Source organism: Terrapene carolina, unplaced genomic scaffold (genome assembly GCF_002925995.2).
Source record: "Terrapene carolina triunguis isolate 2854851 unplaced genomic scaffold, T_m_triunguis-2.0 Scaffold85, whole genome shotgun sequence".
NCBI lineage: Eukaryota > Metazoa > Chordata > Testudines > Emydidae > Terrapene > Terrapene triunguis.
This window is the reverse complement of record NW_020664436.1, coordinates 13,921,424-13,946,646: the sequence shown is the minus strand read 5'-3', so window position 1 is coordinate 13,946,646 and position 25,223 is coordinate 13,921,424. Positions and strand designations below refer to the sequence as shown.

General features: G+C 43.4%; 1 protein-coding gene across 2 annotated transcripts in view; it reads left to right on the top strand.

Annotated features, from left to right (window-relative positions):
• The window catches only part of KIF26B (kinesin family member 26B), a 403,870-nt gene that overhangs the window by 248,420 nt on the left and 130,227 nt on the right, over positions 1-25,223 (top strand). For both annotated transcript variants that reach the window (XM_024210254.2, XM_024210253.2), the window contains exon 5: positions 4,548-4,731. In XM_024210254.2, coding sequence (XP_024066022.1) covers positions 4,548-4,731 — 184 coding nt within the window. The remainder of the gene's footprint in view (positions 1-4,547; positions 4,732-25,223) is intronic.

The following is a 25,223-nucleotide window of genomic DNA, read 5'->3' as shown; positions in this document are numbered from 1 at the left end:
TCAGTCTGCCTAAAGCAGGGGTTCTCAGGACAAATATTTTGGTGGCCTCAGAGTGTGGCCACCAACACTTGCAGGGAGCCACTCTGACAATTTTTCCTAAGATACTTAATTAACTTTAGGAAAAACAAATAAATATGCACATATACATGTCCAAATCAGTGTAATTTATTTAACGCTAGCTAGTAAGTCAGTTGTGAAAAGTGATATTAACAAACATACAAGTATTACTTTTCACAGCAGCCTTACTTAGCCCTGGCAAGCCTGGGGACAAATTAAGCCCCAGAGGAGGCAGCAGAGGCCAGGGGCAATGGGGGGGATTGGTGGGGGGCAGGGGAGGCAGCAGGGGGCTGGAGCCTGAATCCCCGCACCCAGAGCCTGCCGTCCCGCTACTCCAGGGCTGAAGCCCAAAGCCGGAGCCCTGCCATCCCTGGGAAGGTGGGGAACTCACCTGCTGCCTGCTTCTCCAGCATGGTGCCCCAGCAGTCTTCAGAGCGGGGCAGGGCCCAACCCCTGCTGGCGACCCCAGCAATCAACACCAAGGTGGTGCATTCAGGAGCAACAGGGAGGGGGAAGGACCACTATTTTGCCCCCAACCCCCACCCCATCACAGCCCAGGAGGCTGTGGCCGCAAGAAAAGACCCTGGTGGCCGCATTTGAGAAATGCTGGCCTAGAGGTAGACCTCTTCAATACAGAGCAAAACCACCAGATAAGCTAGATCTTCAAAGCTAGGGTGACCAGATAGCACTGTGAAAAAACGGGACAGGGGTGGGGGGTACCTATATAAGAAAAAGTCTCAAAAAACAGGCCTGTCCTATAAAAACGGGACATCTGGTCACCCTATTCAAAGCATTTCCCCTTTCCTGCCAGTGGTCCTTCTATCGTATTTGGATTGAACTTTGAGTAGCTTTCGAACATCCTTTCTACAATCTTGGACTCTAGCCCTGCAGTGAGATCCTTGACCATGGAGCTTCAAGCTTTTGCAAAGTCCCCAATACCACACACAGGTATTGGTTCACACTATACTGTATCCCATTACAGGAGTGGGCCCTCGGTCAGGCAATGGAACAGTTTAAAGTGGGAATCGCTAGGATCAGATGACATGGTAATATAGATCTGGATATTGTCAGCCTACTGGTGATCTATAGGGCCATGCTGCCATTATTATTACCATGGCACTTAGAGGCTCCAAGTGAGATCAGATAGATAGTGAACAAACACATAGTAAGAGAAGAGCTAAAGCACTTACATTCTAAACAGAAAAGACAGATAATTGGTGGGAGGGAAAGCAGAGGCACAGAAAGGTGAAGTAACCTGTCCAAGTCACACAGCAGGTCAGCGGCAGAGCTGGAACAGAATCCAAGTCTCCTGACTCCCAGTCTAGAGTCCTAGCCACCAGGCACCAACATGAATAAATATAATGAATCTCCAGGGGATTCCAGAGAGTCCCCAGAGCTGACGATGCAACACCATGAACTATACTTTCCTGAAAAGAATGAGTTGGAACCACTCTGACGCAACTCTACCCACCCTCACTAGCCCACACAGCCACATCAGCATTGCCTTGGGACTAGCTATTTCCAAAGCAATTGATAGCTGGCCATACTGACCACTTTAGGTCCATCATGCAAAAGTCATTCAAATAAATTTATCGGTAATGCAAACTAGCATCATCGTGCATCCGAAAGCCAGTTCAAATGTGTGTAAAATATATTTTTATTCAGAAGCCTCGGGAGGTATCCACTGCTTTCTTGATCACCTTTCAAAACCTGGGGGGTAAAAAACCATAAAGCAGTGAGATGTAGCATGTTGCCGTTAAATACGTTTTGCCCCTTGCAGGCCAAAAAAGAATCCAGGGTTTTTCTTGAATGCCATCCCAAAGGTTATAACTGTCAAACCAGGATATAGTTCTGAAGTTTGGAAAAGGCCAGTTATCCTACAAGTGGTTTTTTCCTTTAAAGAAAAATGTCAACTATGGACTTCATTGGCTCAAGAAATAGCTTAAGAAGATACTATCAGTATAGAAAAAGGGAACAACACAATGTTGGGGAAGAATAAAGTGGCATGAGAGAGAGAATGACTGAACCAACTTAGAACACAATTCTGAGGAAATATGCTCACTAGCAGTTTGACTTTTACCCTAGGCATGAGTTTATGCAGTTGCATGGGTGTAATTGAGGGTGTAATCTGGCCTGCGGTGTACAGAGCAGTTGCCTGTCTTTACAAATAGACTGCTGAGCCTAAAGACATACACACAGCAGTGGATTTCTCAGGGTGCGTAGCTAGATTTCTATCCAGCCGTACAGTTATGTGCAGTACAAAATTTTGTTTGAAATAAAGGTGTCAACATATTTAGGCCGGGACCCATTGGAAACTACAATTCAGCATGACCAGTGTTACCAATCCTCTCATGAACACATCTGAAATTCAAGCCAAGACTATGATGTAGCAAAAGATCAAAATGTGATGCAGTTCTTTTGGGCAACCTTTTTTGGGTTGTTTTTTCTGTCTCCTCTCTGAGGAAGGAGATGATCATAAAAGGGAAGGTTAGGTGATAAAGTTAGATACTGGAGGAAGGGGATGGACAAGGAGCTGGAACAACAGAAGGTTCTTGTGGTTAAGGCACAGAACCAGGAGTCAGGTGACCTACGTACCCCTTCCCCCAACTCTGCCACAGACTTAAAGTGTCCTTGGCTGTCACGCAGGCCAGAATTCTCAAAAGTGGCTTCTGATTTTGCCATTTCAGATGAGGCACCAAAATCAGTGACAGCAACACTGGCCTTAAGCTCTCTCTCTGCCTCAATTTCCCCATCTGTAAAATGGGGATAATAATTGCTTGACATGGTCACAAATACTCAAAGCTGAGATGAATGTATATATAAACATGTTTTACTGTATGTATTCTTTGGAGTAAATTGATTTAATCAGGTTCTGAGGTTTAGATTTGGCTGGTTTGTATGGATCTGACAATTATGAAACTTTGGTCAACAAAAAAGCCAGACAGGATTTAGATTTTATTCTGATTCTCATTTACACTCTGGCACATTCATACCTACTTTAAGGCCCTTTTCTGTTGCTAGAACATGCAGCGTCAAGGGACGTTGGTGTAATTGAGAATCAGGCCCCTAGAGTTCAGAATGATACATGCATCTCAGCTTGGAATATTTTGGAACAGATCATGTGGAGCTGTGCTAATTTACACGAGCTAAGGGTCTGCCCCATAATTATGCCCATTTTACAACTAGGGAAACTGAGAGACAGAGCAAAATAACATCAATATTATAATATACTTGGTTGCCTAGCTAGGGATACCAACATGGAGTATGTGTGTGTGAGAGAGAGAGAGTGTATGCAAAACAACATCAATCAAGTTTAACTGCTGAATCTTTTCTCAGAATTAGAAATCTGTGCAAATAAGAGAATGTGACCAAATATTGTTTTAATTGCAATAGAGTAAGAATCTATCACTCTAATGCAGGACAGCTTAGATTTTTGATTCAAAGGCTGGACAAAAAAGCAGCATTCTTGTCCAAAGTTATGTTGCTAAAACAAAGTCGAAATTATTTAAACTACTAAATTGTTAGTACAACTGTAGCTTGTGTGCCTCTCTTCACCTCCTTGCAAATAGCATAACTTTGGTCACCACATGTTCAGATGTTAGACTGGTTATTTTTTATGAGGTGGTAGAATTTTAAAATAGCTTGTGCAAGGCTTCTTACACGTCAGTTAATTCACCTGAGCATTTAATAATAACTAACATAATAGTGGCTGCTTACATCCAACCATTCCACAACTATTCATTCTCTAACCAAAGGCTTATGGGAAACAAACAATTCTTTGTGAACAGAAATAGCAGAATGTTCCACTGATTGAACTTAATTGTATAACATAAATTGCTGTATCACTCATTAGCTTAATTATAGATTCAGGAGATTTCCTGCAGACTAAATTGGAGGACAGTATAGAGAAAGGGGCCTGATTTTGATCCTACTTATTGCATGCTGCTGTAAATCAGGGATAACTTCACTGAAATCAGTGGAATTATACCAGTGAAAAATTGGTGTAAAAGAGATCTGAACACAGTTGCCAACTTTCACGTGGTAAATAAGCACCCCAACTTTCACAATAAGCCAAAAATCAAACTAATCCCATTTCAAAACAAGGCCAAAACAACCCAATCCCTAAGAACCCCAACACTCTATGTGACTAGATCCCCCCGGCATGCAGTCTGGGACTGTGGTGAGCCTGCTGTGCACCCCGACTCTCTCCCCGCCTTGCCCTTGCTTGCTGGGAGCCGATCAAAAAAAAGAAGCAACAAGCTATAAGCCAAAAACTAGCCAACAAGCAACTCACAAGCCAATTAAGCCAAAAACAAGCCCAATTTCTGCGTTTTTTTTCACAGGTTTGGCATGTCTGGATCTGAATTACTTTTGGAGTCAGTGAGGTCAAAATTGGGGATTCTCTGTAAATGAGAAGCTGTGAATACATTAGTTATAACTTATTGTTTTCTGTAGAGTTTTTATTTTACTCAGTGTTTTTTTCCCTACAGAGCTGCTCAAAAGTTGAATCTATCGTCCAAAAAGAAGAAACATAGGCCATCTACATCATCTGCGTCTGAATCTCCTCTCTTCTCTACCAACTTCAGCAGTATCCTTCAGACTTCCCCACCCCCCGCACCACCATGTTTGCTGAGGGCAGTCAACAAAGTGAAAGACACCCCAGGGTTGGGCAAGGTAGGCCTCAGACTCTCTCTAAAATAATTGTTTTTCTTTGAGAGGAGAAAAATGTCCCATGCAAAACATTAATAGAGTACTAGGCCTGTTGTGTTCTTCTTCTTTGCCATACCCTGAAACTTGTCTTCAGTATCCACTCAAAGGTCTGACCAATTGGTTGCTAAATGCAGGTGACCTTCTAATAAAGCTGGAACAAACTTGTGCTCAATGAACCAGACTCAGTCCTGTTGGCATAACACAGGTTTCAAACTCCTTGCTGTGGTAAATGAAATGGGGGTGAAACGACAGAGTTGTCTGCAACCCCAACTCCACCTGGGGCCTTGAAGTAGGTTGGACTCTGTATTGACACTACAACTCAGTCTTATCTTCTGTCAATCGATTCCCACCCCCCATCAAAACCCTTTTAATATACTGATTAGCTACAGATCCTTCAGTACATGATGGCAGCACCAGGCCAGCTTGAAGATACATTGATATATCTTCTCTCCCAGCCAGCCTCCATTGTTGGGTCACCTACGGTGTCCTTCCATGGTTGAAGCCTCGGGGCGAGGTAGCTGCTTGCCTTACCTGAGGGATAATCCCTTCTTTAACCCCCAGTACAGATACTCTGCCATCCTAGGGGTGAGTCTGGCCCATTACATTGGGGAATACTTTGGGACAGTTGCTCAAGACAGGAGTTTGCTTTAGAAGGTAGTCTCTTATACAGGTTTTTAGTATATTATGCTTTTCTGTATTCATCAAGTGCTAAGTGAAGACACTGAATTTGTTGAAAACTGCTTTCCTTTTTAGCAGAGAAATGGTAATGTTCAATCTGAACATACTGTTAGGGCTGGCTCCAGGGTTTTGGCCGCCCCAAGCAGCCCAAAAAAAAAAAAAAAAAAGCTGCGATCGCGGTCTGCGGTGGCAATTCGGCGGGAGGTCCTTCGCTCTGAGCCGGAGTGAGGGACCGTCCGCTGAATTGCCGCCGAATAGCTGGACGTGCCGCCCCTCTCCGGAGGGGCTGCCCCAAGCACCTGCTTGCCAGGCTGGTGCCTGGAGCCGGCCCTGCATACTGTACGCAGAATGTGCCTCACTGTTTCCATTGCCCCTTGGGCACTAAGGGAACGAGTCAGGCAATAACACGATTTTTCACAGAACCACATCCATTATTTTCGTGGATGGCTTATGTCCATCTTAGAGGGCTCATGGGATTTTTTTTTCCCTCCTGGTTTGGATGAGAAGTACTGTGTGGCCCTGATACTGGTACCATTACTTCAGTGGGAGCTGCAGGATTGGGCCTAACTATTAGTTGTTCCAAGCATTTAGTATGACAACCTGGTACAAGATTTGAACAGTCCTGTTTTGAGTAATATAATCTTTAAATGATTTCCATTGCAAAGTTTTCTATGTCCTCCCAGGACTCTTACATTTCCAGAATCAAGGTGAATTCTGTCTGGATAAGAATAAAGTTTGCATTTACAAATAGTGAGGGATGTGCTCCTGGAAGCAAGGGACCAAAAGCAGCATTGGGCCTAATCATGCAGTCTTTATTCAGACAAGTCTTGTTGACTTTAATGGGATTTTTTTCTTGAGTAAAGGCGTCAGGTTTCTGTCCATAATATGGAAAGGGCATTGCAAATATACGCATACAGCTCTGCCAATATGCTTCAGTTCAGACCTGCAACACTCCTGCTATTCTATCTCTGGGCCTCCATTGAGCATGGAGTTCCAGCTGTATGGTAGTTTTTTTTATATCCACAAACAGAGCCAAGATTAGCCTGTCCTCCAAAGCTATTTACATTTGGAACCCAAGTAAGGAACTAAGTCTGTGGAAGTAGAAGGGCATTGTATTAACCCACTCTGCTATCCAACCTAACTCTCTCACGTACAACCCCATTTTCTCCAATTGTAACTTCACTCTCTCCACTGTAATAAATGGAATAACACCCAGGATAATTTGGATTCTAATCTTCATTTTATGATACTGTGATAGTCTGAGCCTTTTCAGAGTCTCTTTCCCTTCCAAAATCCTGTCCCCCTTGGGAACCTTACTCCCGTCTTTCAGGATTCACAGGTATGGGGGGACCTGGGGAATGTTCAGTCTCTGAGTTTTCCTTTTAGAGAATCTATAGGGGTCTGTCTTATTTATGGTGGCAAGGTATGGCTAAACCCTCACCCAGGATTTAGCCATATCTTCTATCCCTGTCTTCAGTGGTGGGCTTATACCTGGTCTGGTGAGTCCTTGTGGGAGGTGGAGGTTTACATGCTGTCTTCCTCCCAGCGACCCTGTTGTAAGAATCCGCTGACTCTGAAGCACAGCCGCTTTCCTCCTGGTTTCCACCCATTCCAGTAACAAGTTCTCCCTTTTAAGCTTGCTTCCTCCAAGTGGAGCAGGCTCTGCAGTTGTGCCTGTTCAGTACCAGTTGAGCCCAGAGGAGCTTGTTAGCCTTCTCCTGATTGGGATGAGGGCGTGCCCCATCCAAGGTACACAAGAGAATATTTCTTTCTAAATGAATTTTTTGTCATCTAGTACTAACTGATATATTTAGGAAAGAACCTATACAAAGTCATAAATGGGGGCTTTTAAAATGATTTGATTGTGCTTCTTCAAAGAAAGTTGTTGTAACAAATTAGATTTAATTCATATAATCAAAACAAGTGAAAACGGTTAATTCTGAAATAGTTCCATACCAAAAAATGTCTAGCCTTCATTTCCATTTCTGTCCTCTTCTATTTCTCCTATGAGTCACCTTATAATTATCACCTAAAGCTCATATACGTTCATCAAATTGTTCCCATCAATTTTCCTCTGTAGCATAATTTGCATTTTAATATGTCAGGAATGGGTATGAGGCATAATAAATGGATAATTGCAGATGGAGAATGTAGTTTGCCAGTCAGACTGTGGAGACCTCCGATCTGGTGATGGGAATTTTCAACTATTGGATCACTGAGACATTAATTATTATTTACATACTTTTTGTTTGGCAGTGCCCTGCTTCAAAGATAGACATTTTCTATATGGCTGTTCAAGAAGCTCTGTTAATTTCCCCCACATCTCCTTTCAAATATTTGCATTTATATGGAAGTTAAAGTGTAGATAGATGTGAAGGATGTGGAGTTAGGTTTAGGAAATTCAAGACTTTGTTGGTTGGGATTGTGGCTGCTCTGTTCTGGAATAATAGGAGGCTATCAAAAAATGACCAGTATAGCAAAGCTCTGATTAATTGTGGGTGAGGACTGAAATATCTGGCTATTTGATATTTAGTTGTGATACAAGCCAGGTTTTAGCCATCAGCAAAATATTCAGAGGTATTAAGGTTACTTACCAGCTCAGATACAAAGGTGGTAGGTATAGAATAAGAATATAGATTGACTGATGTATTAGACTTAAAAAGTAAAGTTGGGGTTAGGTGCTTAACACCTTTCCGCACCCAAGACCATCCATAAAACATATTGTAACTGACTGGAATTTGGAACAAGCATTGTCTTCTCATTAACATTCAACCCCAGAGGAGGGGGAAGATTTAATCAGTGCTGAAACAGGCCCTGTATTTTCTCTGGTTTTTGAACGGGTGTACTTCCATTTATTTCAATAGAATCTCACCAGTGTCAAACTGGAGCAAAGCAGTGAAGAATAAGACGCATAATCAGGAAGCGATGAGAAGGAAAAATAGAGGTCTTGATTGTTCTGTGGCCCTCCTCTGTTGGATTAATTTCCAACCAATTCTAATTAAAGAAAGAGATACATGGCCTGTACTGCAAATAAATTAGCAATGGAACACACACATCCATCCATATCTAGCCCACAGGTGCTTCAGCTTCCATGTAGTAGTGACAGTAGCTGGCTAGTAACCAGATGTTTGTGTGGGATCCCCACAGTTTTACAAAAATAGATTGCGTTGTCTTTTGGGCATGAATGATAATCCTCTTCCATAGCATGCAACAGCTGGAGCCACACCACTTGCTTCTCCTTTGCCCCCATCTCTGAGTCATTGTCATATTCTGTACTCTTGTTCACATCTGGGTGGCAGATTGGTTTGGTTGGATTTAGATATACATATGGAGTGTAGTTATACTCGCTGTTTGCACATGACGTCTCTAAATTCTTTTGTACTTTTATCTCAGCAATATATATTGTATGTTAGTCTTTTTTAGTCAGAGAACTGAGCAGAGCAGCAGAAAGGTGCTCTCTGTATGACTGACAAACAATACCAGGATTTCACTCAGCATTAGAATATTGTGATAAATGTTAGAGCTGGTTGGAAAAATATTTCCTCCTCCCAATGGAACACTTCAACTTTTTGTTTAAAAATTAAAAATCAAATGTTTTGTGGTTTTGGCCAAAACCTGAAAACTTTCAGCTTCCAGATTTTCAATGCAAACTTGAAATTTTCTGCAGAGTAGACACTTTTTGTGAGAAATTTCATTTTGTCAAAAATCCAATTTTCCATTGAAAAACTGTTTCAATGGAAAATTTTCAACCAGCCCTAGCAAATGTACTGCTTGCATGTAGCACTTGGCTTTTCGTGGCCTGATGTGGTTTCTGTTGTTATTTTTCTGCAAGTAGCCTTACGAAATTCTGCCACTGAAAGGTGACCTTTGTGTCAGGGGCAGAGACCAAATGGTTGTTTGCTCATATACTGTATTGTGATAAAAGGATTGTTTTTTAAAGCTGAAAATAAAATAGTAATGCCCTGTGAGTGAAATTCAGCCCTGGACAGATGGCTCCCATAGGGTTTAAGTGGGACTTAAGTGATGCATTACTCTAATGTGGGTGCTCTGCGTAGGGGTGAATTTCAGCACATTGGGAGAAGCTGAATACACTTTGTAATACATAAGCCTAACCACACTCTGACTAACAGAACCACTGATAGGCAGATTAATAGCTGAAGTGGCGATTGCTCCTGATTCTGTCCATTTTCCATTGTCTGTGCCATGATTAGAGATATATTTATTAATTGCTTTTAATTTCTTCGGTGCCTGTCCCAGTCTCTAAGTACTTCATATTATTTAAAAACACTATTATTTGGTTTAAAAAAATCCAAAATTTGCCATACAATTCATGGAATATCCCATAACAGCAGAGACTGGCCTTCCAAACAAACACAACCCTCAAACCAGAAATCCATACCAAGATTTCACCAGACCCTAAGGCACCTCCCTTCCAACACCCATGAAAAGATATAGGCTGGATTTTCATAAGTCCCTAAGAGTTGGGCATCTGACTCCTACTGAAAGTCAGTGGGAGTTTGGCACCCAGCTCCCTCAAGTGTCTGTGATCGTCCCAATCATTTCCCAGACACAGAGAACAATGTAACTGGTGTATATTGCACAACATGTGTGTTACAATACTTGCTTGTATTTACATTAGCTATAGTTTTACAGATCATAGATTATTTAAATAATCCTTGTCAGAAAGTGTTTCCAACAGTTGTTTCGCGAGCTCTTTTAACTCCTTAACTCCTCTTTAGCACTTCATTGGAAAGCAAAGACAGAAAGCTGGATTGAAAGGAAGAAAACCAATGTATGTCTTGATTAAACCATAGGCAAAAAAAAAATCTTAGAGTAGAAGTGCTTGTATTTTGACTAGCGGATTTGTGGATGTGAGGAATTTGTTGGCAACATCCCCGTGTGCATTGAGTGGGTGTTTATGAAAATCCTGTGTTAAGGTCAGCAGAAAACCAGATGCAACTTCTGAAATATGTACAGTAGCTCCCTTCATTGACATCCATTTTGAAGTTTTTTAAAGTGAAGCAGGGGAAGGGTTTGTGTCTCTTTTGGAAACCTTCATCCGTGGGAGTACAGAGAGAAGAACGTTAACTGTTACAGGACAAATGAGATCTAAACCCATTACCACTTGAACACAATTTATGAGGGGAAGAGTGAAAACTGTTTCTTTTCAAAGTTGCCATGGTTACTGAAATGGAAAAAAGAAGAAATACCCCATGAGGCGTTTAAAGGACACGTGTGTTCATCACTGTTGTCAACATGATTGTTCTATAAATTAAATAGTTAGTTCCACTTGGAATGAAATCCAGGTGGCCTTTTGCCCTCCAGTTAGTTGCTCATAACTGAAATTTTCTCCAGCAAGCATGTTGGATGGATCTGGCTGAGGCTTTCGTACATTTTGGCCAGATTCCTTCTGTGTGCGCGCTACCAGAAGGATTTTAAATATTTTCTTTACTTCAAGCTGCTTTAAAAGACAAAAGATGAAATTAAGAGAAGTTGGAAGAATTGCTATAAACGGTTACTCTCCAGCCTTCCCAATCATATTTTCCAGGTACAGTTAATTTGCACTAAATGAAAGCCCAACCAGATGGTGCCAGTGCCACCCTCCCACCCCTGTGCTGGAGCACTGGGCCAGAATGTGACTGGCTCATGCCTGGGTATGCAAGGGAGGGAGTGTGTATGTGTAAGAAACCTCCACTCATTTGTGCACCCACCACTGAAGGGATTGCCATTGTTATAGTTCCTGCTGTCTCCTAAGTGCAGAAACTACTCTCTGCTGGAATCCCTGCAGTGCAAGGCACCCCAAAAAGAGGTGAGGAAGAGGTTATTTTTCCTAACCTATGCCAATCGGCCAGCATTGCTGTGCGTCTGGGCCAGTATTGTTAAACCCCTGGAAATGGTGTAGTAGTTATTGTATCACTGGGAGCTCTGGGAAGAAAATCTGCTTCAATGGAATTCCTGTGCTCAACTAGAATCAGAATTTAACAGTGAAATTTTACTTTCAAATCTGCAAGGCAGATCTCCGTTCCCACTGCTGATCTGAGAGCAGAATTTTGCCCTAAGTGGAAAAGATGGTTTTACAAACTGCTGTGGCAGGAATTTCATTTTCCCCTTAATGTAAACAGCGCAGAGGCTGAATAGAGCAACATAAAGAGACCTTTGACCTTTCGCCTCCTGTCACAATCACATTTTAGATTAATCTCAGCAAAATCAAATGATGGCTGACTCGATCAAAAAAAAAAGTGTGGGCAGTAGATCTCTTGGGTCCAACTTTGATGTTATTGCTGCAGAGTAACCCTATAGATGAGTCACTCCTGATTTACACTACTGCAAACCCCCTGAGTGGCATTTCTTCATATCTGTGTCTATCTTGTATTCTTTAGTGGCTCAATGGAAAGCCTACCCGTGCTGAACATCGCTATCTCATTTGAATGGGAACTCTTCCAAAGAAAAATATGGACAATGGGTTGCTGTTTAGTAAATTGTGAATTTTCCTTTGGTACCTCAAAATCTACAGGAAATGGTGTTTCTTTTCCCATTGAAATGGTTTAATGCACTGAGATACCATGGTGATGGGTGACCTTATAGAAGCATAGATGGACTGAGGGAGTTTCTAAACAAAGCTCTACAGTAAAAGAGAGAATGGGGTTAGCTTTAGAAATAAAACTGTTTACCTTATTCTACCAAAGGTCCCCGTTCAGTGGTAGAAGAAAGCAGTTTCTTCTGTGATTCTTTAACATGGCTCTATAGCATAGTTTCCACCATGAAATTTGATTGTTTCACATGGATTGACTTCATGTTTTTAGCTGAATTTCACTTTAAGCTTTGGAGTACAATTTAATAAAAGGTTTACACAAAACCCTGTGAACTGATACAATTGAGTTTTGCACACTTCTAATTGGCTTATCCACACAGTGTCCTAGACCTTGTGCTGGACATACGTTTTTACACTTATTAGTGTAGGGTACTTCGTTGTGGTGGTGTATTTGTGTGAGGTCACTAAAGGGCAAAGGTAACTATAATTGCTTTGTAGACCACTAGCCAACCACCTGCCGTGATCCATGAGATTCAGTCAACACAGCTCAGCTGATATGGTTGCTGAAGTCTAGTGAATCTAATGAAAGAAGCTCCAGAAAGCCTTAACATCTAGTCAATATATTAAGTGGTCTTTTCTGTAGGGTTGAAGAACACAAGGCATGTTATATTGCTTAAATTGTGACAAAAATACAGTAGCCATATTTTATAAATCTCTTACACAAATATAAATTACAATTCTTTTAGATTATAAAAATTCATCCTTCTTAACAGTTTGATTTCTTTGGACCTTTTATTTTTACTACTTTTGATACTTAGATCAAAATTGTACTCTCTATATAATATTATTTTGTGGCATTATAGTAGACCTAGTTAATCACTTCCACTTCACTTCTGGAGCTTTCCAAAGTGCAGTTTAAAATTCCTTCCCCCGTTTTTGCTCATGTTTAAATCCCTGTAGAGGTTAATAGAAATCAGGAAAGTCAAGATCAAAGAATCTGAAAATTACAATGATGATTCTAGTAAAATGCTGAGTAAGGAATTTAGATGCTGAATACTTCCCCAAACCTAGGAACTTAGGTAGGTTGATTGGTTTGTTTTTTAAGATCTTATTAGTATGGTGGGCAATAGTATAGTAAGTGCTTAAGCCCACAGTATTTAATATGTATATTTTTTTCTTAAATTCCCAAAGTCCATCTCCTCCTCCCAGCCCTTTCCCTGGGTGTTTGACTCCTCTCTGCATGCGTCCATGCGCAATGTTCAGTGGAACTGACAAGATGGTAAAGCTGTTGGAAGCTTCAGTATAGCACTGCTCTAACAACACTGACTAATGATCCAACTGAGCTTATTGATTCAGCCCCGAAGGTCACTCTGCTTTTCTTTTTCTTTAAAGGCCTGGGCTTTACTGTGTGCTTCTAACACAGCATTGATTAAATAGTCAGTCCAGCTGGGGAAGATCTGAGATTTTAATACTGTGAGTGCCTTGTGGACACCATCCCTCCCATTTATTCTCCTCCGCGAACCCCTTTTCCCTCCCATTTGTGATTCCAACAGAGCATAACTTGACAACTTCTGCCTTCGGGCATTCACCCATTCCTTCGCAATTCCTCTGAGGCATCCTTTCTCTCCATGCTCCGTAACTTCATCTGCTTCCTTCCTTCCCCACTCCCTGGTGCCTCAGGAACAGCCACCACAACTACAGTTACTCAGTGGCTAAGAGAACAGGCTTGCTTCTACTCTGGATCTGTAACATTACTCCAGGACCATCCATCAAGAGGTATAAAAGCATGTCAGGCCCCATCCCCAGCTTGGTTGCTTAGCGAACACCATGAAGTCATCCCCAATCCTTGGTCTGATTTGGTACTAACCTGTAAACCAGTGGGGTCGCCTCCATCTAGTGAAGAGACCGCCAGATTTGCAAGTACCAAATCTTTGGGACTTGGTAAAAATGACCTTGCTGGCTCTGCATTGTATGGCTGAGTATTTGGTCGTATGTGAACAAAGTGGGAAGGTGTGCAAATGCACATTTTTGATCTGATCTCAGGTGTAGAAGAGGTCCAAGCAGTGCCCCTTGCCATGCATGACTGACCATTCTGGGAATTAGTCAAGATGCCACAAAAATAAGAGCATATGGGCACCTAAGGCTTTCTGTGGACCTTGGGTGCCCATATTGTAACATATTCTCCAGACCTGAAGAAAAGCACTATGTAAGCTCAAAAGCTTGTCTCTCATACCAACAGAAGTTGGTCCAATAAAAGAAACATTGCCTCACCCACCTTGTCTCTCCAATATCCTGGGACCAACTCATCTACAACAACACTACAGATATATTGTATCTCTGTTAGGCAGAACTCTGAATTTATTTCATTAGGGACTTCTGCTTAGAAACTGATGGTGGGATATAATGCAGGATGTGGGATAATAAAATGAAACCACATTTGGATCACTGTTTAATCAATCCTAAATGATTCATTCTGTGTATTCAAATAGGTCCTTCTATATTGTTATTAATACGGTCTCAGTTAAAATACACTTTTAGACACTAAAATACAAAATGTAAGCTACAATAAGCATCCTTTCAAAGTTCACATTCCTGCTGTCTAAAAAAAAAAATATAACTTAAGAAAAAGTATTTTCCCCATTTTCTATGTGGTAAAGGTGAAAACAAAGTTTGCAATCAGCATGATCAGTCATGCAATTAATTCTTTATATAAAAGCAGGTTGCAAGTTAATCCATTTTTAAAAGTCTGTGACCCACAAAACTTCTCCTCCAGGGAATGGAGCATGATACACACATAGCACATGCTGGTTGAGTATGTTGGTTGATAAGATAAAATTTTAAGCAATAGTACTGTTACATAGTTTACATATATTATATATAGATCCTGTTACAAGTAATTACTGATGTGTATACCTAGTATATGCACCATATATTTTGTAAAAGGAAGACAACACCTGCCAATATTATACTAATAGAAAACTATTATGGAATTTAATTCAGAATTATGTCCTTTCTGTACTTTGTTTTAACCATCCCATATGTAACAGGAAATTTTATTCCCTCTGTAGGGTGGTTCAAAACACTGACACACATGATAGAAAATGCTATTAAATTCCACCGTTTTTTAGATTAATTTAGATAGTGCCCTATTGCATTTCTATAAAATTCATGGCTTCATCTGTGTTAAATTCTGCAGGACCCTTCCATACATTCCTTCAATTTATTAAAAAATCTCTTTCATTTTATTTAGAAAAAGCTATTGTCTGAAAGTGCTGTGTGTTGGAATATTAGCAAGAAATGGATTGTGTGTACCTCTGTGCTGTAAATTAGCCTTCATTACTGCAAATTCTTCCATGATAGATACAGAGAGGTAGGAAAACTTATCTGTCAGTCCTTTCCCTCCTCCCCTCTTCTCCCACAGGAAATACGACATGTGTATTTTAAATCGTTGTACACAGTGTAGGATTAACTATCTTTCTTTGAAGTCTTTTCTTCTTCCCATCCTTCTGTATCCTTGGAGGTTTATCCAAACACAGTCGATTAGCAATAGAAATATGCTCTTGACTAGATTGGCCCCAACACCTTAATCCAGACCTGCCTGACTCAAAAAGCCTTCACCATCCAGGAAAATAACTTAAACCACTGGATTTTGCCTTTTAAATTGCTGTCAGCTATCAGGAGCAGTGCTAAGGTATGTGCTGGCAAGAGATCTGACAGAGGTGCTGAAGATGTGTGTGTTGTCTGGCCACACAGAAGGTGAAGGCATGCACACTGATTGATAACAGCATGTGCAGATGTGATAAACATAAGGAGGCCCATGCTTCTTTGGGGAGACTGAATAGCAACACAAATGAGGAAACGGAACTCCCCAAGAGACTTGTGTTCTGCGTGCAGTGGGAATCCATGAATCTTTTTAGATGGGAGGGAGCTATTTATCATGAAGACTATTATGCCATGTAAGGCATTGCTGCAAGAGAACACCACCAAGCTATTTCCTACCTTATCGGTTTATATTAATAATGCAGCAGTTAATAAAAGAAGTACAAATTAAAAATAACTGGATGGGCTGATAAGCAGAATTCTTGAGATAGAGACGACCAGAAATTGCTTTAAACGATGCACTGCAGTGCAGGAAATATAGGAGGAAATGAGCTTTGGCCTCTTTGCTTTTATTATTTTCTTATTATTTAGTTTATCTCTGTAAGCATGACTATCAGGGCTTTACATGGCACTTAATAGTCAGATATGTTTACGATTTGGGGCCAATTTTTAGCTTCATAGAAATGAAGTATTTGCCATGCTGAATTAGATGGCTGGTCTCTCTCTTTCTATAGGAGCCAATAATATATTGAATATGAATAACATTATCCCTCCCCCACTCCACCGTACACTTTTTGTTCTCCTCCAACTCCCAGCCCGCAGTAAAAAGCTATACATGTTATACTGTAAATTTCACATGTTCAAGCCCCAAGCTAAATTTAAATACAAATAACATTCCAGCAGAGTGGCTAGTCACCACTCTCCAGAAAGAGTTTCCCACTCTGAATGTCCCTTGGTCCCTGGTGACACATGGTTGGGCCTTAGAAATGGGACCCTTCATGCAGCATCCATCTCCTAAATTTCTGGTTACCATTCTTTTCCCCGACTCTTACCTGCAACCATCCAGACCTCCTTATCCATGAACTGACCTATGGAGAACTGGGAGGGAGTTAACTAATTTCTGGGCACCCACAGGGGAAATTTGAACAGCAGTAAAAGAATGAATAACAACTTCCAAACGGAGCTGAGCCACTCTTTTTGTCACCACTGAAGATACCAAGAGCATATTTACTTTAACATGTGGGTTGAGTTCTCATTGATTGGGCCCCTTATTTACTAAGTAATTGTGAGGGCACTCTAAAATCCGTTCTCAGTGAAATACCTAACTGAGTTACTGAGGTGTGCAGCCGCATCACACGGTTCTGTCCTAGCAACACCACCACCACCACCACGAAGGCTGTAGTGCACGCATTTCTCCCACCATCTTGCTGAAAAGTGACAGCATTTGCGAAACTAGCAAGATGGGCGCACCATGTCACAGCTGGTAAATCATTTGTCAGCCTGCTTTAATGTGGTTTAGCCGTCAAGGGCTTCTCTCTGTTATATTATTGTTGAAGGACTTTGTCTGTCTAAAAGAGTCCATTGCCTCAGAAATACCCTATCAGGCTATAAGGAGTAGGTCTGTATCAATGATTCAGCAGGTTAAATGGGTGGAGAAAGCTGTTTCTTAAATATTAATCTCTTCAGTTAGAGTAGTGGGAGGTAGAATGCAGGGAATGACAAAGCACACTAGCCTGAGCAGTCAGGCTGTGTACTGGAAATTCTCTGTGGCTGAGGGCTTGGAATCTTCCCATAGCAGGCCACAGAGCAACCCCAGAGCTGGTATGCCAGCCTTAAAGCCAATTCAGCCTTAGGGCTGAAGAAGCCTCTATGCTATGTGGTTCCCCTGATGCAGGGGATGGGGTGGGAGAACAGCTGGTGGATCCACCAGCCTCCCCTCTGCTTCTTGCCTATTCCCCAGAAGCCCAACTCTTCCCACCCCTTTGCCTCATTTGGCAGCTGGCATGCAGCTGTATCTCCTCCCCGAAGCCAACTGCCACAGCTGAAGCTGCTGAACATATGCCAGCTGGTCAAACTCTTCATTGACAATTAATAATCATTACCATTTAAGCTCCTATTTTTGGATGGCAAATCATTTGCCAGCTGATTCTGATTTTTTGCATGTGCGCATTTGTGGCTTGTAAATACTCATCAAATGTTCAGACTGAATGGTTCAAAAAGTGTCAACTCAGGCTAGTCGCTATTCACCATTCCTACCAGGCGCCTGGTCCCCCTTTGTTTCTGCTCCATGATTGGATGACTGAAGCATTCTGCGTGGGAGAATGGATACAAATCTGTGAAACCTTGAGGATTCACAGGCATTTTCATATGTCCCTGTTAGGTGTGCGAATACTCACAAAAACCGGATATGACCCCACAAATCCTATCAGATTAAACATGGTGCCTTTATTCACAAAAATATTTGCAATTTTTTTCACTTATCCACCAGTTCTAACATTTTCCATCCTGTTGTGTCTCAGTGCCCTTCATCTGCCTGGTTCACCTGCTGCTCCTCTACTTGTTTGCCTATCAGTCTGTCTACAAATGCCATGTTCTAGGCCAGGTTTTGTGAATATGGTGGTTAATATGGCCTTGCTTGTTCCCAACTGAGATTTGTGCCTTTAGGGACAGTGCTCTGACTTCAAAGGCCCTTTTTTTGTTTCCAGCATGATTCACCTTCATGTCAGTGGCTGGCTCTCTTTTTCCTTACATGGGGGGGTGGGGGGAGGGGAGAGGAGAGAGATGCAGCTGTTAAAATTAGAATCAAAAGGTATATGTTAATCTACACTTTTAAAAGGGATGTCCCCTCCCCCCCACATAAATAGAGTGATAACTACAAACCGATGATTAATCAGACAGTCTCTGTTTTAAGGTACAGTCAGCATCCTTTGTCTCACAGGGCTAGACTGGCGATCAAGTCAGGGAAACATGCAGATCTGTAAAGAGTGTACCAAAGGCAAGTAACTACTATTTCCTCAGAGCTTTCCCAGATACTGTCTGAGCAGACTACCCTGCTGAAGAGAATAAGGGGGATGCCCTCCCAATATGATTGTTTCTTGGCTTTTGGGGGGAAAATCATAAGAGCTGACTCCATCTGAAATACAGTAGCTTTCATAGCAAGCATTTCCGCCTCAGTTGAGTTTTGTTTATGTTCCATAATCACTCGTATTGAACTAGCTCACTTCTAGAGTAATCATATTAAATAATATAGAAGTGTGGATGGATGAGACTTGGTTTTGCTGGCCCTAACTATCTGAGCCTGGACAAAGACCACCTTTCCTTTTGTTTCAAGTGTCATTTGTGTCTTTTTTAATTTAGCCTCTCATGAGCAAACTGTTGTTTTTTTTTAAACTGTTAGCTTTATATTACTGTTTGATTGAGGAGCACCCATCCAGATCTCATTGGCTCCCTTGACAATCCTCAATACACTGAATAAGTGAACAGATCCATCAGTTACTCCAAGATCAAATAACCCAACAACAACAACATAGATATAACAACTCCAGTAATCCAGTTATCCAAATCTAAATTTGTAATAGTTGTTGGAAGTCCCTCTAATCAGAAAATCAAACTGGGGACAGTTAAGTATCAGTAATGGCTCTTGAGAATAGTCCTTCACACCTGATAATAAGCATTGTTTTAATATGCTAGGAAATGTACTAAACAATGTAGATCTGCCTGAGGTTGAATAGGATATTTGTTCATCATTCTTTAAGGCTAGATTTCAGAACAAACATTTGAAAGGAATAAGTGTCTATAAAATGATTAAGTAGGCATCTTGAGTTCTGCTGATATGAACAAGAATTTGTTTACCTTGAGCAGAATAAAACGTTAGAATAAAACGTAATGTTTCACCCACAAAATCTGTTTCTACTAATGGAAATTTAAAAATAGAGGGGAAAAATTAGGCCCAGCTCTTGCATGGTTTGTCAAAGGGTGGTGGTGTAGGGAACCTCACATATTTAGTGCCCTTTTATAAGGAGGTGCCAGGCACAACTTCAGTGTTTGCACTAACTGGAGAGCAAGGATTACATGAGGTTAGCAATGTAAGTCACCCCAAAATGGGCTGGAAGAGGTGGGGCTTTGATCCATCCTCTGCTCTAAATCAACCAGTGGGACAGCCTGTTGATTAGAGGAGCTCACATTCTATCCTCTGAAGGGATGGTGCAGAAGTTGGTGTGTTCCTGGGGAGCTCAAGGAGGCGGTGTGCTGAGGAGTAACAGCTTTTCTACGGGGGCCTTGGAGCACATTTTATTTGAAATAGGCTATACCCTGATTGAGAGCGAAAGCCTGAAACAAAATGGAAAGGCACTGTAATCAGGCGCGGACTCACCCCTGCAGCACCTCCTGCTGGTCGTCTCGGGAATTAGCTCACCAGCCTCCAGAGCACCCTCTGCAGGCCAGGTGTCCTGCCTGTCTTTGGCCCCCATGTCCCTCCCAGACCTCAGTGCCCTTGGCTTAGGTGCTGCCCCCCTGGCAGTACCCATGTCTCTCTCTGTCTCTCTCCACCCAGGGGAACCCCCACCTCCTATCCCAATGTCACCTCAGTTATGGTTACTACCAGTCACCATCTAGCCCCCGCGCCCTGGGGCAGACTGCAGTCTATCAGCCAATCATCACCGGCAACAAGGGGTTTGGACTGGCTGCCTTTACCCGCCTTCAGGCTGCCCCTCTGCAACCCCAATACCTAGGTGGGCCTAGAACTAGGCCCTGCAGCCTGGGGAGTTGCTGGCCTAGGGCTTCCCAGCTCATAAGGCCTTTCCCCAGCCCTGCCTTCCTCTAGGCTCCTTGGGTGAGTTCCCCCGGCAGCCAGGTCTGTCTCCTCTCAAGTCAGAGAGAGACTCCTCAGCTCTGGCTATCCTGGCCTTCTTATAAGGCTGAGTGGCTCGGTTTGGGGCGTGGCCCCAGCTGCAGCCACTTCCCCAATCAGCTGGGGTTTTGCTCCTTTACTCAGCCCCAGCCCTCTGCAGGGCTTTTCCAACCCCTTCAGGGCTGGAGCAGGTGTTCACCCCGCTACAGGCACTTTCCTGGGAAACTAAGCGGAGAGCTGTAAGAAAGTTGCAGCGCTGTAAAGTGCCAGTGTAGACAACCCCTTAGGGGAGTCGAGGGGGAAAGCTGTTGGTGGTCTCCTGGTGAATAGGTGTCTCTATCAGAGAAAACAGCACTTCAACTGACTGTCTCAGCAGAGAGTCCAGGATTTGAACAACCCCTTTGGTCCTGGAAATGGTTCTCGCCAACAGCGTTGAGATAGATGGGTGGGGAAGCTGCCATGGCTATTGCTTATGTTGTACCATGTCTGTTTATAAAGAGAGACTTTGGCCTTCAAGACTGTCAACATGGCATCTTTCCTAAGTATTAAATTCACTTCATAAAATAAACAAAGAAACCTCCTAATTCCTATACATTGGGTCTGCTGTCCTGCGGCACTCATGCCTTCAACCGAAATATCAGCCTTCATGTGAAAAAGTAAAACAAAACCGTCTCTGTCATGCAGCAGTGCCTTTGAGTTTACACAAACCAAGCAGCTGCCAGAGATCACAGCAAGTCCAAGAATATAGGGAAGATGAAGAAGGAAGGATGAGGAGGATTGGGCAAGAGTATGTTCAGATAGCTCAGATTTTAGTTGCTAATATATAGTTGAACTTTCAGACAAAGTATCCGTATAAAAGTACAGGCTGCTGTAGCTGCATAATAGAAAAATGTTCCAGAGCAGAGGTGGGGCAAACTATGGCCCGCGGGGCCATCCTGCCCAGCCCCTGAGCTCCCAGCCGGCCCCGGCCCCTCCCCTGCTGTCTCCCCTCTCCCCCATTCCCTCAGCTCGCCCTGCCATCAGCGCGGTGGTGTGGCTGGCTTCGGGCGGCGTGGCTCAGGGGCAGATTTACCAGTGAACAACAGGGGGCCCCAGGGCCGGGCACTCAGGCAGCTCAGCACCGGTGCACCCCCCATGGGGGGGAGGGGCTGCACTGCGGAGGCAGGGGAGCGGGCGGTGCGGGTGGCGGGAGCGCGGGGAATGCGGCTGGAGGACTCTGGAGGAGCACCGGGCGGCCGCGCAGTTGGCCAGAGAGAAGCGGCGCTTTGAAGGGGAAACAGCCGCTTCTCTCCGGCTGCGCAGCTGCCCCTGCTCCTCCTGAGTCCTCCGCCCATGTTCACAGGGCCACATTCCGAAAGGGGATGGGGGTGGGATCCCAGGGGGGCGGTCAGGGGACAGGAAGAGGGGGTTGGATAGGGGGTGGTTCCCAGGGAGTGGTTAGGGGCAGGGGGTCCCAGGAGGGGGCAGTCAGGGGACAGGGAGCAGGGGGGTTGGATGGGTCGGGGGTTCTGAGGGGGGCAGTCAGGGGGTGGGAAGTGGGAGGGGACGGATAGGGGGTGGGGGGCAGGCTGTTTGGGGAGGCACAGCCTTCCCTACCCGGCCCTCCATACCGTTTCGCAACCCCGATGTGGCCCTCAGGTCAAAAAGTTTGCCCACCCCTGTTCTAGAGCTTTGTTTTTTGGTGCGAAGTTGCCTAACTTATTCACACACATTTTAGACAAATGGGGGAGGGGAGTAATGAACTATCTGTTCAAATTGAATATTTAAAAAAAATAAATCTTAATCCTACCTCTGTACGGGCAATGCTTTGTTCTCACAATCCATATTTGACCCTGTAGCGGGGTGGTCACCCCGGTCCAGCCCTGAAGGGGTTAAAACAGCCCTGGGAGAGGGCTGCCCTGGGGAGCCAATAGTAAAAGCGGCCCTAGAGAGGGCTGTGGCTGGGAAAAGGAGTGAAAGTACCTGAGTAGCTGACCACAGGTGTGGCCAGCTCAGTTAGGGCTCAGCTGGCTCTGATAAAAGGGCCGTGGGGCCAGGAGCTGAGGGAGTCTCACTCTAGCCCTGGAGTGGGAAGGGCTAGCTGCCTGGGGGCAAGGTACCTGAGGTGGAGCAGTGCTGGGGAATAGGGTAAAGGGAGCTGGGGAGCTCCAGCCTGGTAAACCCCCAGGCTGCAGGCCTTGGGGAAGGCCTACAAAAGGTACTGGGGCTGCAGAGGGGCAGCCTGGGGATAGGCAAAGGCAGCAAGTCCTGCCCCCTTGCCAATGATGAGTGGCCATTACAGACTGAAGTCTGCCCTATTTAGCGGGGACTAGATGACAACTGGCAGCAGCCACTGAGGCAAGGGGGGTGAGAGGGTTGGTGGTTCCCCTGGGAGGGGAGACCCAGAGAGTGGGGGTACTGCTGGGACAGAACCCTGAGGAAAGGGGCACCGGGGTCCGGGAGAGACACGGGGGCCCTAAGGCAGGTGAGACACCGGCCTGCAGAGGGTGCTCTGGGCTGGACAAGAGCTAATTCCCAGGATGACCTGCAGGAGGTACCATGCCAGTGAGTCTCACTTCGCTACAGACCCCTTTAAATGTTTAGTTTGAATAAACCTAAAAGAAGTTATAGGTAAAAGTAACTTTTCTAGGGGAAAGAAGGGAGGTGAGAAGTGATAAATTGTAAATTCCAAATAATATCTGTTAGTCTTTAAGGTGCCACCAGACTCGTTGTTTTTGTAAATTCCAAAACTTTGCTTGGCTGCGGGGCTTGCATTGACACAAACTGTCCAAGATGGTAAGAGAACCATTATCACAGACTGTACTGCAATTCTCAGACTGCTGAGTAAATTGTTTTGTTTCCCTATTATTGCTCATCAGACCTTTGTATACGTAAGCACATTATCTGTAAACCATTAAGCTTTTTCCTTTGCTTGAGGTTTTCTTAAAAGATATCCATGCAGATGTAGATTCAAAAAGTTTTTTGATAGTAGTATAACTCAGATAAATCAAGGCTAAAAGAATGTATCATGAGTTCCTCATGAAGAATGATTCGTTTTGTTTTGGCCATGTGCTTTTTGTCTTTTTAAAAATAATTTTAACTGGTAGAGTTGATGAGATGCAGAGGGCAAGTTGAGTAAGCAAAGGAGACTGACAACAGCAGTGTCACATTAGTGAAGATTCACAAATTAATTGGGTATGCTTTGGGGTGGGTGGTTTTTTTTGTTTTTTTTTGGTTGGGCTTTTTTGTGTCTTTTTGGCCAATTGACCCATATTTCAAAAGACCCAACAGTGTATTTACATTGATTCTGCTGTCACCCACTGGATACTACTCTTGTAGGACATTCATCCCCATATGCCTTTGACAGACAAAGAAAAATTATTTCCAAGTGAGAAATTGGGTGCTTCTAAGAACCAGCCTTTCAGAATAGTGTCTGCAGTCAAAAAGGCTAATCGTCCAAATGATAGCCATGCATGGTTGGCTTTCCTCTTTATGTTGCCGTGATTGAGACAAGATGAGCATACTGCTGGCTTTTGCAGTGAATAATTTTGTTAGAACAATATCTGCAGGGAAAGGCTTTTATACACCAAGAATGACAAGTGTGGCAAATTGCTTACAAAGCCCAGACCTGGAGGCCTCTGTTTCTAAAGCTGCCAGCCCACAGTACAAGAGCACTGCAAAGCTGAATGCAATTGCTGTGCTCCTGCTGTAAACAATAGCACTTGTTTCTACACCATCAGCTTGTTGTCTCATAAGATTTGTTCACATGTGACCATTAGGTCTCTGATACCAAGATTACATTTAAACCAAGCAGAACCCTAAATTCACAACAAGGATTGTCTGTAATAATAAAAGCAGTAATCACATGCATAATGTGTGTGTAGGGGCTTAACCCAAACCTTTCCCTTCCCACCACAGAACTTTGCCTGTGCGTCACTACTGAAGCCTCCTCCGATCTAGTCTTCCTGCTTTTTAGCATGGCCCTTTCCAATCTGTACAAAATGCCGCTGCCAAAATCATCATCTTACTCCTCTGAAGTCATTAACATTGTGATAGCCCCCAAAAAATCTCCAGCCCAGAATGGGACTACATTGTGCTTGGTGCTGTACAGACATACGCAGGCAGAAATGGTCCCAACCCGAAGGGCTTGTAATCTAATTTGCAGCAGGATTCAGCAAATGACTGTGGCATTTTGCTCCATCTTTCATATACCTCCACTGGCTTCCTCTAGCTTTCTGGGTCAAGTTAACACTTCTCATTCTCACTTGCAAACCTCTGCAGAACATTGCCCCTACACCTCCCCTCTCATATCGTCGTCGTCCTCCTCCCTCAGGAGCATGGTCCACCCATGCCACCCTCCTTAAAGCTAAATTTTGTATCCTCTCATTCTCATTTTCCATCCCTTCTTCCTTGCTCCCTTTTACTCTTTGAATGCCCTTTCTCTCCTTATATACCAAATTATTGTCTTCATTCACATCTAACTTCCCCCATGAACTCTACTCTAAGGAAATGGGGGAGGGGAGGAAGCTTGGTGTTAGTAATGTTACATATATTTTTGTTAACTATAACAAAAGGGGATGTGTGACATTCTTTACCTGGGGGGAGCGTACTGTAACCCCCATATTCCTCATTTTCATATAATTGTGATCTTGCATATAAAGCACGCCTTATAAGGTATCAGGGGAAAGGTTTTGATCTGCTGAAAGTCATTTCTCTAGCCGTATGTGTGTGTCATTAATGCATATGAAGTTAGGAGAATTGTGTTGTATGGTGGTCACTAAAGCATCCTGTAAGTTGGGGAATCAGCCAGATATTAGC